Genomic DNA, 16543 nt, shown 5'->3' on the forward strand with positions numbered 1-16543 from the left:
GTGCAACAGTCCCTGTGGGCCTAAATATAAAACACTTGATAAATAAAGACCTCAACTGAAGGAAGACAGAAGAGTCAGCTTCTATCTGATCCTCAATACACCGTACATTTGGAGCAGTGTTTGCACAAGTACTTGCAAGGAACTTATATTTCTATAGGCTGCTTCTTCCGTGAAAACCCGGACACAATGGGTGTTACTAGTGATCCGAAAGTCGGCATCTGTGCAGACTTGCAGGTGGAGGATTTTATAACCCGTTACCACTCTCCGCTAATTGTTTTGGGTCAGCCCCTCTGCGTGGACACACAAACGGAGGGGTAGTGGCTGGTTTGAAAAAGACACACACACACACACACACACACACACACACACACACACACACACACACACACACACACACACACACACACACACACACACACACACACACACACACACACACACACACACACACACACACACACACACACACACACACACACACACACACACACACACACCTCATCTGCTGCCCCCCACATTGCTGACCCAGAAGATGAGCCAATAAGAAACCTCCATGTAAAAACATCACAGGGGACAGAACATTAAAAAAAAAATGAAACGTTTGAAAAACTCGTCTTTCACATTAAAACTTCTTCGTTTCCTGTTTAGAAGTTCGCACTTCATCGTAGCTTGGATACTCCCTCCTTTACGATTTGAATAACAATCTTACTTCTTATGTATTGCAGTGAGGTGGTTGTTTGATTGTTTAGTGGAGAGTTTAGCCGTCAGTGGGAGACAGATTTATAAAAAAATAATAATAATAAAAATGTCGAGACCACCAGCCAATGTCGGTGCAAAAAAGAGGCAGAGCGGGACAGCAGAACTATAAAGAGAGCACTCAAATCTTTTTTTTTTTTTTTCACTCCGAAATTGAGGAGGAGGGAGTAGGAGGTAAGACAGAAGAGACAAAAAAACAAAACAAGGGATTCCTCTCCCAGAATTCATTGCGGCTGGTTTTGGGAGGATGGTACAAAGGGGTTCACAGAGAGAGAGATTTAGGGAGGTCACTAACAAGAGGAGGAAGAGGAAGAGGGAGGAAGGCGAGCAGCAATTCGATAAAGAGATTAGTTTCATCTCTCATCATCTACTTTACAGAAGGTTCTTTTTTTTTTTTTTTTCCCTCAAGATGAGCAGCTTCAAAATTTTTTGGGACCCCAGGCGGACGCTTGCTTCGGCGCCACGCCTGTCCCGAAGGTGGGGAAATCCTCAGCGCTGCTCATGTCAGGAGCCTAGGACAGGAACAGATACAAAGGTTTTCATATTCTCCCTGCTAAACATTCAAACGCTTTCACTCGCAAAAGGAGAAAAAAAAAAGGGTACGAATCAACGCTTCAGACCTTGTTCCCCGCTGCGTTCCAGGGAGCGTCTCGAACCACAAAGCCCTTAGCTGGACCCCCGCTGCTATCGTCCAGTCCCCCAGCGCCGCCTCCTCCTCCATATCGAGATGGAGGCTTCATGTATGCCGCCAAGGTCTCCGTCTCCGTCACACTGAGCATCTGAGAGAGGCGAAGGAAGGGGCGATTCAATCCATCGTTAACGGTGCATGTTTCCGTTTTTTTTTCTCCCCCATCAAAGACTTTTTGTTCGATGATGAGGTTCTGGTGAACTCACGTATTCCTCCTCCAGGTTGAGCAGGTGGTCAACCGCGTTGTCGACCGTCTCTGGAAGACCTGTAACCGTCACTTTGTCGGGCTCATCGGAGCCTGGCTGAGGGAACCGGATATCCACCTGAGAAGCAGAGTGAGGAACAACTGAAGACTACAACTAAAAGTTAAAGGGCAGGGTAGGTCATTTTTCACAGATGCACTTCTTAAGAGTGGAGTTGAAATTGTCTTTAGGTCCTTTCAGAAATTAATAACTCGGGTGCTCTGAAAAATGAAAGGAAGGAAATGCGTCATCTGTAAAAACTTTGACCAATGTCTGCCACGAGTTCTCTACCTCATGTGTGCATGAGCTGAGGTCCACTTCTGGACTAATGGCACTTGTGCGTATAAATAAGGGGCGTGGCTTTTGAGGGAGCACAGAGGGGAGGGGTGGGTGCAGAGGGAGCACTGAGAGAATGCTACTTTTAAAATCATGCTAGTTTTGTTTTGTTTTGTTTTTTTGAAAATCACCAACCCTGCCTTTAAAGCTAGCGTACCTTGAACTCCTCCATCAGCTTGCGGATGGCTTTTCCCCGGGCTCCGATGATGCGGGCGTGAGTCCTCGGGTCCAGGCGAACGTCTTGGCTCACCATCTCCTGCAGCTCGGCTACCAGCTGTTGGATGGCCTGACGCGCCTCCTCCACGTTACGCTCGTACCCCGAGATCACGATCAGATCCTGGGAGAGGGGACGTTTAGAGTTTGACGAGGTTCACAAATGAAGTGTTTATTAGCCACAGATCGAATCTTTACGAAAGTCTTCTGCAGGCCGATAAAGGCTAACCTGCTGCTCGTCTCCTTTGTCAGGGAACTGGATGCTGACGTCGTGGTCCTTCCTGATTTGAGAGATGACTGCTCCCTTGCGGCCGATGATCTTGGGATGAAACTTTGGATCGACAGACATTGTGACCTTGAAGCTTCGGAGAGCCTGAAACAGACGCACCGAGCGGACACCTCAAAACCAACGAGTCAACATCCACCACCCACCATAAACCTGTGTAATCCCAACTGCTGGGTGTTCATAAGGAGAAGAACAAGCAGCTCATGTGTACCCTGTCCTCCTGCTCAGCCTGCAGTTCTTTCACCCTCTCGAGCAGACCCGTCTTGGCTCGCTCCACGTTAGCTGCCAGGCCCGTCACCTTGATCACGTCCAGCTGTTTCTCTGGCTGAGGCACCCAGATGTTCACCTGCACATCCCACAAACAATGAATCACACCCCTCCCTACTACGAGATCTCATTTCCCCTGATATTAGAAAACTGCTTCTTTCATCGGCGCGATTAAAAGCGTCACAACAACCAGGCAGTATGTCTGATTGTAAAAGAGGTGGTTGGCCTGGAGGTGGCAGCAGAGAGCTCACCTCGTACTCCTCCATCATCTTCCTGATCCCGCTGCCCTTCTGTCCGATGATGTAGCGGTGCAGCTCATAGGAAACTTCCACATCCTCCGTGATCGGAACCAGAGCCTGAAGGAGGAACGACGAAAGATAATAAAAAAGAACGAAAAAAAAAAAAGAAATCAGATTAAAAAGAAGGAGCTCATCCTGTCTGTGAATGACGCAAGATGCTGCTTACCAGGAGGGCAGCTTTGGCCTGTTCACATTTCTCTGCACGCCCAGAGATGACGATGATGTCACATTTGCGGGGGATGAACTCGGCCTCCGGACTGACCTCACCGTTTTCCTGGGACGGAGCCTCCTGACCTGTAGTGATAGCAGAGAAACGGATTTTAATCAAAACAAGGAAAAAGGTTCTTTTTTTTCCCTCCACTTCAGGCACCGTATTGAACAGACAACTGATGTTTGTGCGTTTCACTTCTTCTGACCTGCAGTGCTTTCTTCCCTCTCGGGGAACTTGATCTGGACTTCATGCTCCCGGGTGATGTGCTGGATGCGAAAGCCTTTAGGCCCCATGATGGCACGGTGGTAGCGCTGAGGGATCGCCACCTCCATGCTCACCTGGGACTCCTGCTCGAGAAGAGAGAGAGAGAGAGAGAGAGAAGCTGGGTGACAACGGCACAGATAACAAACAACAAAACAGACAGGATGACTTCATCACTCCATCTCTGGATGTCAACTCGTCAATCAATCAATCAATCTTTATTTGTATGGCGTGAATTCATAACAGGCGTTATCTCCATCTCGTCTTCGCCTTTTGATCGTGACCAACATGCAGCGGCGTTTGATTGACATTTACAAGAATGATATTGACCGCTCTGACACAAACGCGCTCACTGCGTACGAGCAAAAAAAAAAAAAAAAAAAAGTTCTGCAACGCATCAACCCTCCCCTCGTCACGTCTCTCACCAGGTCCTCGATGATCTCCTGGATGCGTTTCTTGGCGGCGTCCACGCAGTCCTTCGCTCCCTTCAGGGTGACCCGCTGGCTGTTCACCCCCGTGCGAGGGAAGCTCACGGCCACGCCGCCGTACTCCTCGGCGAGCTCCCGCAGCACCTGACCCCTCCGACACACGAAGTGACGGTGGTGGCGAACGTCCACGACCATGCTGTCCTCCACCACGTCGTCCTGCAGAGGTGAGCGTTCAGTAACAGGAGAACTTAGAGTGCAAGTCAAGGATGGACGGGTGGAAAGAAAGTTAGAATCGATAAACAAACTAAAATCGGATTTTATAAAAAAAAACAAAAAAAAAACAATAATAATAAAATCCGCCTGATGAACTGCGACAAAGAGAGACTGTGCTGCGTTTACCAGGTTTTTAACGAGACTTTCCAGCTCCTTCTGCGCCAGGCGAACAGCTTCCTCCTTTCCTACGATGGTGATCAGCTCCTGCTCGTTGTCGTCCGGCGACGGGAAAATGATGCGAGCCCCCGTTTTGTCCCGCACACGGCGAATGTTGGCCCCCCCGCGGCCGATCAGGAACTTATGGTACTCTGGTTTGGCCTGGAGCTCAGCTGTGAAGTTGTTGACTTGCTGAAAAGGGAGAGAAGGTAAACTGATGTCAATATTGGCCTCTTTCTTTTTTTAATTTTTTTTTTTTAAACAGACTTTTCTTTCCCCACCTTCTCCTCGGCGAGCTGCAGCAGTTGTTTCTTGGCCTTCTCCACCTCTCCAGCAGGCCCTCTGATGGTCACCTTGTCCGAGCCGGATCCCTCGGAGGGGAAGTGGATGTGGACGCCGCCGCAGTCCTCCATGATGGAGCGCACCAGGCAGCCCTTGGAGCCGATCAGGGAGTTATGAAGCTTGGACGGGATGGTGACCTCGGCCTCCTTAATGTTGGCCTGAAGGACGAACAGAGAAACACTTTGAACTAAAAACAACAACCTTCAACTTTAAACTTCTTAAATGAACGCTTCATTTTAAAGCTTGAGTTCTTATTTTTGGTTGAGCTGGAAACAAACTTCTTCTGTGAAGCATCAGTTACTTCTGGACCTTTAAAGCAGATTTCTATCTAAACTCGACGTCCACTTGTCTGCTTCCTTTTGTTATTTTAACATTGGGGCATTTGTTATTTGTACGGCTTTATTGGAGAGGTTAGAGTCGGACTGTCTGTCTGCGCTCATGGACGTCGGCCTCTGTACGTGGGGAACGCGCACTAACCACTAAGACTACCAGCGTCGCCTTTTGGGGCATTTTCATCTCAACATTCGATTTAAAGAGTGGCGATAGAACAGCCAATAAGGAGGGAGATAGAGATGCAGCAGAGGTTACTTGGGATAAAAATAGTTTCGGACCATTTCAAGAACTTATAACCAGCTGTTTGTTTTCTACTGTGTGATTACAGTGAAAGTGAACGTTCATTTTGTTTTTTCTAGTGAAAACTTTTTTTTTTTGTAACTCTTTTTTTTTTTATTTATTTATTTTTTATTCTTTTACCTTCGTGATAGGACAGTGGACAGAAGTGCACACTCTGGAGAGCTATTGCCTCTGAACATGGACACACGGCGCCCCGAGAACGTTTCTAATCACGAGTCCCTCTCATGTTCTACACAGCGTATAAAGAGTTCACATCAATCTGTTATACTGTATAGTGTCCTCAACACTTTAGATTAGGGAACACCGATTCACCATTAATTAGTTGTATAATAAGAATAAGAATAAGCAGAATAAGGCATTAATAAGTACTTAATAATGACTGATTAAGAGCCAATATGTTACTCATTTGCACACTAATAAGCTACTAATTAATGGTTAAAGGTGTTCCCTAATCTAAAGTGTGAAATCTTTTCAGGGTTAAACAAAACAACGTAAGCTGCAATAAAAGACAAAAACACAGACTCTCACCAGCTCTCTCTGGATGGCGAGGATTCGGTCTTTAGCTGCCTCACAGTTGCTCTTCTTGCCCGTGATGACGATCATCTCAGAGTTACTGTTCTCCGTCGGCAGGTCGATCTTAGTGTTGGTCTCCTCACGGATCTGGAGGCGTTGACAGCATCTCTTACTTTGTTCTTTTTTTTTTACCCGACAGAACATGTAAAAGAGGGGGAAAAAAAAAAAAAAAGACCAAAACGTGGACGAATAATCAGTCTCACCTTTTTGATGTTGGCCCCGCCCTTTCCGATGATGTTTTTATGGAACTGCTTAAAGATGGGTACAGAGAGGGAGAAACTGTTCTCGATCTACGAGAGAAGGAAAGCTTCCGTTAAAAAGGGATAACAAACTATCAGACTATCTCCATCAGTATATTTTTTCTTACTAGCTCTTGATTATTGTTTTTGACACTTATATTTTTATCTATTTTAATTTTTCGCACTGTGTGATTTTCTTGTGCTATCCTGCTTTGCTGCTGTAACACTGTACATTTCTAAGGGATTATCTTATCATGCACCCATCTCAAGTCCCTATTTGATCTTAAACGTTAGCTCAACGACGTGGCACAAGCTGCCGTGCCGCACTCCGGGGGATTTCTCAGTAAAGGGGCCGAGCGGGTTCACGTCCTCTGACTTACAGCTTCCTTCTACGAACCTGCTTAAAAAAAGAAAAAAGAAAAAAGGAACTATCCCTTTAAAAGATCATACCAGGTCAGCGATGATCTTCTGGAGGAACTTTGCACATTTCTCCACCTCGTTCTTCGGCCCTCTCAGCTGCACGATGTCACTCTTCTGTGCCGGGTCGGGGAAGTTGATAATAACCTAAAAAGTATGAGAGGACACTTGTTGATCTGCATTCGGACAGACTCGAGGAGCGTTATCATAAAAAGGAGGAATGGTAGAGGGAGAAGCTGAACCTCCGGGAACTTGTCCCGGACTTCTTTGATCTTTTCTCCTTTTTGGCCGATGATTGTGCGATGAAATTTGTGCTCCACGATCAGGTCTTTGGTGCGCTCGTTCTCCTGGGAATGGGGGGAAAAAAAACGACTTTACGAATCTGTGAACACTAACTCGGGTTTTTTTAATATTTTTTATTTTTTTCTCCCCGGGGAACGAACCGACCGATTCCTCACCATTCTCTGGACCATCTCGATGAGCTCTCTGCGTGCCAGCTGGACTCCTTTAGGGTCTCCTTCGATCCGGACCAGACCGCTCCGCTCAGAGTCCTGTGGGATCCGTACTGAAACTTTGTACTGCTCCTTGATCCGATTGACTGCGCAGGAAAAAGAAAAAAAAAGAGCTTCAACATTTATCACACAAACGCTCTGTAAGCCTGAACTAACAGCTTACTAATCATAAATAAATACACTTGTATTTAGATTTGACTGAACCCCTCATCATCTTTTAAGGCCCATCTCAATGTTTGATTGTTTGGTTTTGGACAAGCTGTGGGGCTGCTGGGTGAAACACTTCAGTTTATTTTACAGACTTTTCTGAATGTGTGTTATTGAGACATGCTTCTCACACACACACACGCAGTTCTCTGGAAGTCGCCGGCTCCTCTCCAGCACACCAGACCAACCTTCCGTATTTTTGTGGGACTTGAGCCGGTGACCCTCCCGCTTCCCAAACTGAGCCCCTCCAGACTCAACTCCTGACGCCCCCCTGATGGTGGCTGTGATAACCTGAGTTAGCGTTCGTGTTTTTCTGCTGAGCTCTGACGGTCGGCGTGACTCACTGTTGGCTCCGTTCTTTCCGATGAGATGTCTGTGGAAACGCTGCTCGATGATGACTTCAGTGTAGTCCATCCTCACCAGCTGCACACGGACAAGCAGAGAGAGAGAGAGAGAGAGAGAGAGAGAGAGAGAGTTTGAACGTATGTCACTGGATGTTACTCCCCTTCCTCTTCATGAGCCCGTGACCTTCATCAGGTCATAAAGACCATCATCAAGAGAGCGTTGGTTTAGTGAGGATTCTTTGTTTTGTTGTCTTTGTATCAGAAATGTTTGAATGCACATGTGATCGTGTGTGTACATGTGTGTGTGTGTGTGTGTGTGTGTGTGTACACACCAGGTCCTTGATGATCTCTTGTATCTGCGCCTGAGCCTGCTCCACTTCCTCTGTCGGCCCCTCCAGACTGATGCGCTCCTCACCGTCTGTAAACTCGATGTGAACCTAGACACACACACACACACACACACACACACACACACACACACACACACACACACACACACACACACACACACACACACACACACACACACACACACACACACACACACACACACACACACACACACAGTAACTACCCTAAATTCCGTACTATTGAGCGCACCTGGATATAAGCCGCACCGGCTAAAAATAGGTAAATAAATGTATTTGTACATATATAAGCCGCACTTGATTATAAGCCGCAGGTGTCCACGCTATAACAAGAGCTATTTACACAGAAAGATGTGACACAAAGACATTTTTTTAACTTTTAATGAAATACGTACTACTGGTAACATCCGCAAATATGAAGCCTACTGTAAATCCTTTATCAAACATGTCTGTAACGCGGCTGATGGAAAAAGATTACTGTAATATATTTCACAGGAAAAAGTCCATCCATTCACTGCCTCAGAATGACTTCATCACTCACTTCCTCAGTCTCTCTTTCGTTGTCGCTGTCAGTGTCAACTTTACGTGCAGCAGCTCTATTTCCTTCTTTGACAGCCAGGTCGATCGCCTCTAACTTGAATCATCATATGTATTTCTCCGTGTGTTTTCCATGATGAGGGTGTGTGCATAAAGCGCAAAATGATTGATATTAAGATCCGATGTGACGAAGTCAAATGTTTTTTGCGGCACAAGCTCATTGTCCCGCAAGAAAAATCCATAAATAAGCTGCATCGTTTTAAAAGCCGCAGTGTTAAAAACCGCGACAAAAAGTAGCGGCTTATAGTCCAAAATTTACGGTATTTCTTGCCGTTAGAAGAAAATGGCTAACAACGGAAATCCTCTTCTCTTACCCGGGGAAGCTGCTGTGTTATCCGCCCGATGTTCTGCCCTTTCTTCCCGATGATGAAGCGATGCAGCCAGGCCGGAGCGGTCACCTCCACCACCATCACACTCTTCGCCTGCACGGAGAGGGAAAAAAAAGCTCTCGTGAAAAGACAGACTAGTCAAAACCTTACAGCTGCACTTGGAGATGATCGTAACGTTGCATTTCATTCAAAACGCAGGTGAATGTAATGGAGCACGAGGCAACGACGATCTCCTCGACCACTGCAGCACTTACGTACAATAACTGTTCATTCATTAGCTAGAAACAGTAAAAGATGCTCCTTGGTGTATAAACAGGCATCTGATAGGCCAAAGTTACGTGAGTCCCCTGCACCTTTATTAAATTTGCCTTCAGTGATGTGTGTGCGCTCCGCTGTTTTCTTTGGTTTCTGTCTCAAAGGTGTCCACCGAATGACGTTTTTTTGGTACGTCTAAAGTTCTTCTCTGAGAGCATCGAACTCAATGTGTTTCTTTATTTCACATTTGAACCAAACTTCCTTGAGAATGTAGGTGATTTAAGATTCTGCTCTTTTTTTTTTTTTCAGACTGTAAGAATATTTTGAGTTGGTCAAATGTTCGTGCATCTTGTTTCTATGACAACTGCCTCTTGACAACAGCTGATTTCACTGTAAGTTTAATATATATATATATATATATTTTTTTTTTTCGACACTGTGAGCATCAAACGGAGGATGCTTTCCCTCCAATGAGACACGCAGCATGGAGGATGTGGGGACACAACACCATCCACAGGAGTTTAAAAAAAAAAGAAGATGCAGATTCCTGATTTGTCAGCTATGATTGGCTCGTTGACATGGGCACCCTTCTGAAAAGTTCAAAGACTTCCTGTGAGAAGCGCGAGGGGCAGTCGCCGCAACAAAAAAAAAGAAAAAGGCAGAGCACTCAGAAAAAAGGGGGGGGGGGGCGAGCCTTCTGCCGCGTGCTGTCAAATCGGACAAAAACACAAAGTGGACACAGGACTCATCACGCACTCCCAGTTTCCACTTTCCTCCGCACCTTAGCGTAAACCTGCGTGAGCGCCGGCCCCAGCTTGTCAGGCTCCCCCCTGAGGATGATGGTCTCGGAGCTGGAGTCGAGAGGAGGCATCTCCACAGAGACCCCCGTAGTCTCCAGGATCTCCTGCAGGGTGTTTCCCTTCGGACCGATGATGTACTTGTGCTGAGACTTCTTCACCTCCACGGAGATGGTGGTGGTCTTCCTCTTCTGCAAGGGGTTAAAAGACGAGAAGAGAGGAGTTAGTGGAAGGGAGGAAAGAAAAAAAAAAAAACGACAGAGAAAATGTGCTGCAGCCTCTTGTAAATTTACGGCAGACATTAGCATTCTCATCCTGTTGTTCTCTGGGGAAATCCAATTTTCTCTCGTTATCTCCGGCTCGCCTATCACCAGCTTCATCTGGTAAACAACACACACACACACACACACACACACACACACACACACACACACACACACACACACACACACACACACACACACACACACACACACACACACACACACACACACACACACACACACACACACACACACACACACACACACACACACACACACACACACACACACAGACTGCCACAGGGGTTTCAAACTTACAGCCCTCGGACCGCCGGCGACTTTTCACCTGGAACCGGAAGACGTTTGGAAGTTTTGAAAATCACTGCAAAACATTTCAGCGGACACACCTTGTCCTCGTAGATGGCTCGTATGCGGCTGAGCGCCATCGCCACGGCCTCCTTCTCGCCCGTGATGACGATCTCGTCCTTCGGCAGGCTCGGCGGCGGGATGCTGATGCGGGCGCCCGTCTCTTGGCTCAGCTCCTGCACCAGCCGGTTGTGGGCGCCGGCGATGAACGGGTGGAAGGCCTTCTCCAGGGACAGACGCTCCACGGCTCGCTTGTCCTAGAGAGCAGCAGGAGGAGGAGGAAGAGGAAGAGGAAGAGGTGGCATCATTTATCATACAGTGATCAAAGATAGCTGCTACAATGAGAGAAGAGATATTTAGCATCTTTAAGAATCTAAAAATGTTGTGATTATTTATTACTGATCCATCAACAGACGTTTATCATTAAACAAACTTCCTACCTGCTCCGCCGAGATCAGAAGGATCTCGTGGCGAGCCTTCTCTATGCCCTCCTTGGTGCCGGTGATGCGGATGTTGGCGCTCGGGTCGTCGGGTCGTGGAATAGCGATCTTGGTGGCGGTCTTCAGCTCCAGCTCCTGCAGCTTCTCTCCGTTCTTACCGATGACAAACCGATGGTGCTCCTTGGGGATGGCGACGGTGGCCGAGGCCTGAGGTAGAAAAACCGTGAGGAGAGGGGAAAACGGCAGGCGAGTGTTCAGATCGCGCCGAGTTTTCTCGCTCGAACTGAATTTGAATTTGCCTTATAAGGAAGTCAAGAAATACTTCCTGTTTGGTCGACTGCTGATGAAGCAGCTTGAGTTTACACCTATTTTACTTTTTCACGAACATCAACAACACAATACGTTTTTTTTTTTTGGAAAGCCGGGGTCCTCGCACAGAGAGGGCAGAGGGTTCGTCAGCTGAAGTGGAAATCAGCACGTTCGCTGCCGAGCGCTCGCCCTCGGGGAGCTGACGCTCGTTTTTCAGCTCAACTTTTTTCTTTTTTCTTTTTTTTTGCCCTGAAACCGCCTGCGTGGAGAGGATTTTTCATCTGCAGCCACAGTCCCACTATCCAAGTCGTTTCTTTGAGTCGTGGGCTGGAACGAGACGCGGCGATGGGACATTAAAAGAAAAGTAACTGATTTTTTTATGACTTGCTTTTTGGAAAATTAAAATCCTTTGTGTAACCTCCTTCCAAAAATGTAAGTGATTGGATAGTTTTTGATGTTACAAAATACAGGAAAGTAAAATCTATAAAAAAAAATAAAAAAACCCTTATTGAAACGGCATTACACACGTGCTTTCACTGATGTTTTAATAAATTTGAATCCTGTTATTGATGCATTTTATGGTAATTCAATCAATAAAGTACATCCATCCATCTATCTAACAGTGCTTTCACACTTGCAGAAAACTCCTGAAAACCGCGTGAGCCGTCTCCTTAAAGACCTCTTTGAATTTTTCCAAAGCAAGTCGAGGCGTGCCGATGTGAGCCAGTAGGAGATCGACGCACGCCGTTTCATTTACCTGAGTCTGCAGCCGAGCCACGATCTCCTTGCGAGCCTTCATCACGGAGTCCAGTTTGCCGGTGACCATGATGGACAGGCCTTGGTCTTTGGCCAGAGACAGCTCGATGTGGGCCCCCGTCCTCTGCATGATGTCCAGACACACTTTGGCCTCCTCGCCCTCCCCGAACTGGCTGTTGTCCTTGTAGCGACGCTCCTCCAGAGGCACGTGGAACACCTACACACACACACACACACACACACACACACACACACACACACACACACACACACACACACACACACACACACACACACACACACACACACACACACACACACACACACACACACACACACAGAGCAGGTTAGAGGAGGAGGTGTCTCATGTGTAACACTTCTTCTTCTTTGGTTTTAAAGCTATTTCTAAAAGTATTGCTTTTTTGTTTTTTTTTCTGACCTGGGTGATGACGGAGGCTTTGATGGGTCTGATCTTGCTCCCCCATGCTGAGGTCGGCTCCCCCGCCTTGTCCCCTGGTGCCCCCTTCTCCGGCAGCGGGGGGAAGGCCTCCAGGTAGGTGGGGATGTAGGCCTCATCCTCGGGGACGCAGCCTGGAGCAGAGGAACGGAGATGAATGGGAGGCGGTTTAAAGGTAGGTTTCAACAGCCAATCAGCTCGTCATCTCAGCAAGCCGGGAAAAGACATCAGCTTCTCCCAAAATCCCCCCCCCAAACCAAAAGACGGGATTTAACACTACAAGCTGCACTTTGGGCTTTCTGACTCTCAGAAAATAAAAAACAAAACTTGAGAAAAAAAAAAAAAAAGATTCCATCACGCCATTAAATAAAAAATGACATACATAACGTATCAAGAGAGCATGCAGGACGACAACAACAGAGCTCCAGCCTGGTGGTGCTGACCTTCTGGCCTGTCCGTGACTAACCAGCTTGGGCCGCTGAGGTGAAACCCTTCTAATGAAAGTGAAGTCAGGTAAGTGGATGACGGCCAGATGTTACCTGTAATCTCTTGGTCCTTGAGGCCGCTGCGATGCTCCGCAAAGCTCTCCGGTGTCAACACTGCCACTGAGCTCATGGTTCAAGACTTATTCCACTTTTCCACTGAGAGAAGGAGGAGGAGGAAGCATGAATGAAAACTTGTGACGACAGGTGAGGAAATGTTCTTTACCTGATGAAAGAGTCATAGTTTGGAAGACAAACGCCAGGAGAACTAAAGTGGCCAGTTTGAAGCCACTGCTTCGTTCCCCTCGCTGCACTGCTGTGTGTTTTTACTCTTCATAAAGACCCTGAAGATTGACGCTGCCTCTGCGGTATCACCGCAAGTGCACCCATGCTCCAGGTGACACCTGAGGTGCTCCAATTAGCACTTGAGCAGCCTCAGACAAACACAGGGTGCCGCTCAGCCTCAGGGACGAGGTTAGAACAAGTCGCACACTTTACACGCTGTGAACGCAGGACTGAAAACAACTGCTGCCGACGTTCACAGAATCAAAGCCACCTTTAGGTTTTGTGAGCACTGCTGTGATCTTGTGGTTAGGGGAGGAAATTGGATTTTTGATGGTGACTAACTGCTGCAGCAGCAGCAATAAAAATCAAATCATTAGGAGGCGAAAAAAAGAAGGAAAAAAAAGCACATTTTTACGAGAACATAAAAACGCTTCTGTAATTAACAATCCACGGTTTCATCTCATCCATTCATCACCCTGGATTAAGAACTTTCCGACTTCAGTTTGACACATTTCAGCAGCTTAGATGTTCACACACATGCACAGAAACTCCCGCCCTGTCTGCGAGCGCAACAACATCTTTGTCGTATTATTATCGGAGATCTGTGAAATGTGACGATCGGCTCCTCGTGTGTGTTAAGATCAACGATTGCCACGTGAGATCTGCTTCATGTGGGGAAACACACACACACACACGGCCAAACTCACACACACACACACACACACACACCAAGAAAAGTGTTGCTCCAAGAAATGAGTCTGAAGCCGGCCTCTCGGGATAGAATGTGACTAAAGGAAGTTAACGCTCCGGTCCACGCTTACCTGCAAAAGGTCGATTGCCAGAGAGTCCGTCCAGTTAGCGGCTACCTTAGGCGCGTCAGTGTGAGTGTGTCTTTCAGCTCCTGCGTGGAAGAGGAACAAAAAAAAAAAAACGCTATAAGAGGCTGAAAGTAAACACTGTAAATCAAAAAGTCTGTACAGCACGCAGGCTGGGCTAATACTGTAAACACCCACACTGCACTGCACCTTCTACTGTCTGGATGTGATTCACTCTCCTCCTTTTCTTACATCCCCCCCCCCTCTCTCTCTCTCTCAGCATCTCTCTGCCCGTCGACCCTCCTTCACAGTTTTACACATCCAGAAAACTCAAGAGCAAATGTGACCGCAGACTGAGGGCATTCATGTCCAAAGCGTTCACTCCTGCCGCTTGCTTCTTAAACTTTGGTGAACATCGAAATACAGCTGCGATCTGAACTACAATCTGCCAAGAAATCCTCCCAGCTAAGTTTAGAAGATCAAAAAAAAAAAAAAAAAAAGCAAAGTGATGCGTAAGCTTGGTGGACTGGTGCTACAACCAGTAATCCATCCATGTCGTGAGGAGATTTAAACATTTCACTCAATAACAACAAGATCTGCCAGCTCCAGTGACAGGTGGAACAAACAGACCGTGAAAGAATGTGGAGACTAATTCAAACAACTTAAAGCTGGGTCAGAGGAAACAATGAACTTCATCTAAGTCCAGTTCTTCATCTTCATACAGTCCAGCCAACATGGACTCCAACATAACACGAATGTTTTCATTTCCATATTCAAAGAACATGTTTTGCATTTTACTGGTGAAGTATTTTAAAATTCAAGTTTGAATACAGCGCTTTCATTTACATTATTCTTACATTCAGCTGGAAAGGGAAATACTCTATACTCTAGTAATAAGTCTGTTATTGTGGATCATCACCTGCCTTAATGATCATGTCCCAACAATGACAATAAAGAGAGAGAAACAAAGAGCACTCACCCACAGATAACCTGACTGAGACTATTAATAACACTGTGAAGAAAGATCTTTAAATATATGAAAGAAATATGGACGGTGAAATTAATCCATCCCTGCTAGCTTACTATACGGCTAATAGCATCTCTCTCTCTCTCTCTCTCTCTCTCTCTCTCTCTCTCTCTCTCGCTAGCTTCAGGATGCTCTGTGTGCTTGCCGCCGCTGCTGCTGCTGCTGCTGCTGCTAGGCTTCATCCTAACCTCTTGCTAACGTATGCGAACAAAAGCTAAGGCTTTCTGGCTAGGCTAACACACACACATCGCTGTGCTCCGAGCTCAGCCGCGGGATGATTAAGTACAAGGACTTTCTGATAATCGGCTAAAAAAAACGAGCCAAGCGGACAGAAAGCTCCGGCAGCTCGCGGGCTCCAGGGGCGCTAACCTTGCTAACCCTGGCTGCTGCTGCTGTCGAACCGGCTTTTTTTTGATGCCATACCAACGGGCTGACTTCATCCACGTCGCTTACATGTCGATAGAAGACGGAGATTAATAAAATAATAATAATAACAGAAAGCATACCTTCCAGAGAGAAAATGTAGCAGAGGGTGTATGTTTGACAGGTGATGGTGTAAACACAGATGTGATTGGTCTAGGAGCATTTCCTCTGCTCGCGGAGGAATACAAAAATGCACTGCGACTCAACGAGTATAAAAGCAAATGCCGCAGTATCTGTGCGCAACAGGAGCATCCACGTTAAATAGATCCAGTAAAATATGTAAAAGTAAAATCCCGTTGGAAAGAAATTGCTATGTTATTGCGTCTGGCATAATAACCGATAAGTAAAAGGATGTTATGGAGTTATCAGCCCTGGGAACATCTCACATCCATCAAACTGACCGGGTCTACTTCTCACTTAAGGCACGTCTGCCCTGCAGGAGTCACCTCATCAGTTATACTTTGAGGCTCCTGAGTAATATGAAAATATTTCAAAATACACTGTTTGTTTAGAAAGAAAATTTTTATTTGCGATAGGTAAAGGAGTCAAAACTTGATCTTTTATTTAAAAATAGAGTCAGTGAAAATAACAAAAGTAACAACCTTTAAAATAACTCGAATAACTCCAGAAAAGGCTGTGAGATAGCAATTTAACATATTTGATTTTCTAAGTAATCTTTTGTAAGTCACATTATATTTGCGTCAAAACGTTTGAATTTAAAGTCAGTTTAATAAAAGCAGTTAGCTTTCAAAATTAGTTAAACTCATTGAAGTGTCACTTCTTGTCTTTCCTCATTGTGGCGCTAGATGGAAGTAAGGTACAGATGTAAAAACAGTGCACCTACATGCAACTGTTTGTGTCTTCTGTTGTATCAAAGGATATCGTGTCTAC

At 46.3% G+C, this 16543-nt stretch overlaps 1 protein-coding gene across 4 annotated transcripts; it reads right to left on the reverse strand.

Annotated features, from left to right (window-relative positions):
- Window positions 1-863: 863 nt before the first annotated feature.
- Window positions 864-16070, reverse strand: hdlbpb (high density lipoprotein binding protein b). 4 transcript variants are annotated; one of them, XM_079370832.1, is made up of 28 exons: window positions 15736-16070; window positions 14209-14288; window positions 13160-13261; window positions 12603-12754; window positions 12165-12380; window positions 11099-11305; window positions 10700-10915; window positions 10014-10220; window positions 8963-9070; window positions 8016-8120; window positions 7684-7762; window positions 7079-7218; window positions 6863-6967; window positions 6654-6767; window positions 6168-6254; window positions 5920-6051; window positions 4698-4916; window positions 4387-4608; window positions 3985-4203; window positions 3504-3645; window positions 3254-3381; window positions 3040-3144; window positions 2733-2867; window positions 2465-2608; window positions 2180-2359; window positions 1651-1767; window positions 1377-1535; window positions 864-1268 (listed from the first exon to the last, which is right to left on the reverse strand). In XM_079370832.1, exons 3-28 carry the CDS (start codon window positions 13233-13235, stop codon window positions 1176-1178), a joined length of 3807 nt encoding a protein of 1268 aa, XP_079226958.1. In that variant the 5' UTR covers window positions 13236-13261; window positions 14209-14288; window positions 15736-16070; the 3' UTR covers window positions 864-1175. The 4 variants fall into 4 exon arrangements, with proteins under 4 accessions (XP_079226958.1, XP_079226959.1, XP_079226961.1 ...); XM_079370833.1 differs by lacking the exon at window positions 15736-16070 and adding an exon at window positions 15182-15698; XM_079370835.1 differs by lacking the exon at window positions 15736-16070 and adding an exon at window positions 14413-14491.
- Between the last annotated feature and the right edge of the window lie 473 nt (window positions 16071-16543).

This window comes from Symphodus melops (genome assembly GCF_947650265.1).
Source record: "Symphodus melops genome assembly, chromosome: 20".
Classification (NCBI taxonomy): domain Eukaryota; kingdom Metazoa; phylum Chordata; class Actinopteri; order Labriformes; family Labridae; genus Symphodus; species Symphodus melops.

Bases quoted from the DNA above. Each gene is read 5' to 3' on its own strand.
- hdlbpb (XM_079370832.1), bottom strand. From the start codon at position 13,235: ATGAGCTCAGTGGCAGTGTTGACACCGGAGAGCTTTGCGGAGCATCGC. The intron at 1,768-2,179 runs GTACGCTAGCTT...TCTGCTTCTCAG, and splicing joins AGCTGATGGAGGAGTTCAAG to GTGGATATCCGGTTCCCTCA. The intron at 1,269-1,376 runs GTCTGAAGCGTT...TTCCTGTCCTAG, and splicing joins GGAACGCAGCGGGGAACAAG to GCTCCTGACATGAGCAGCGC.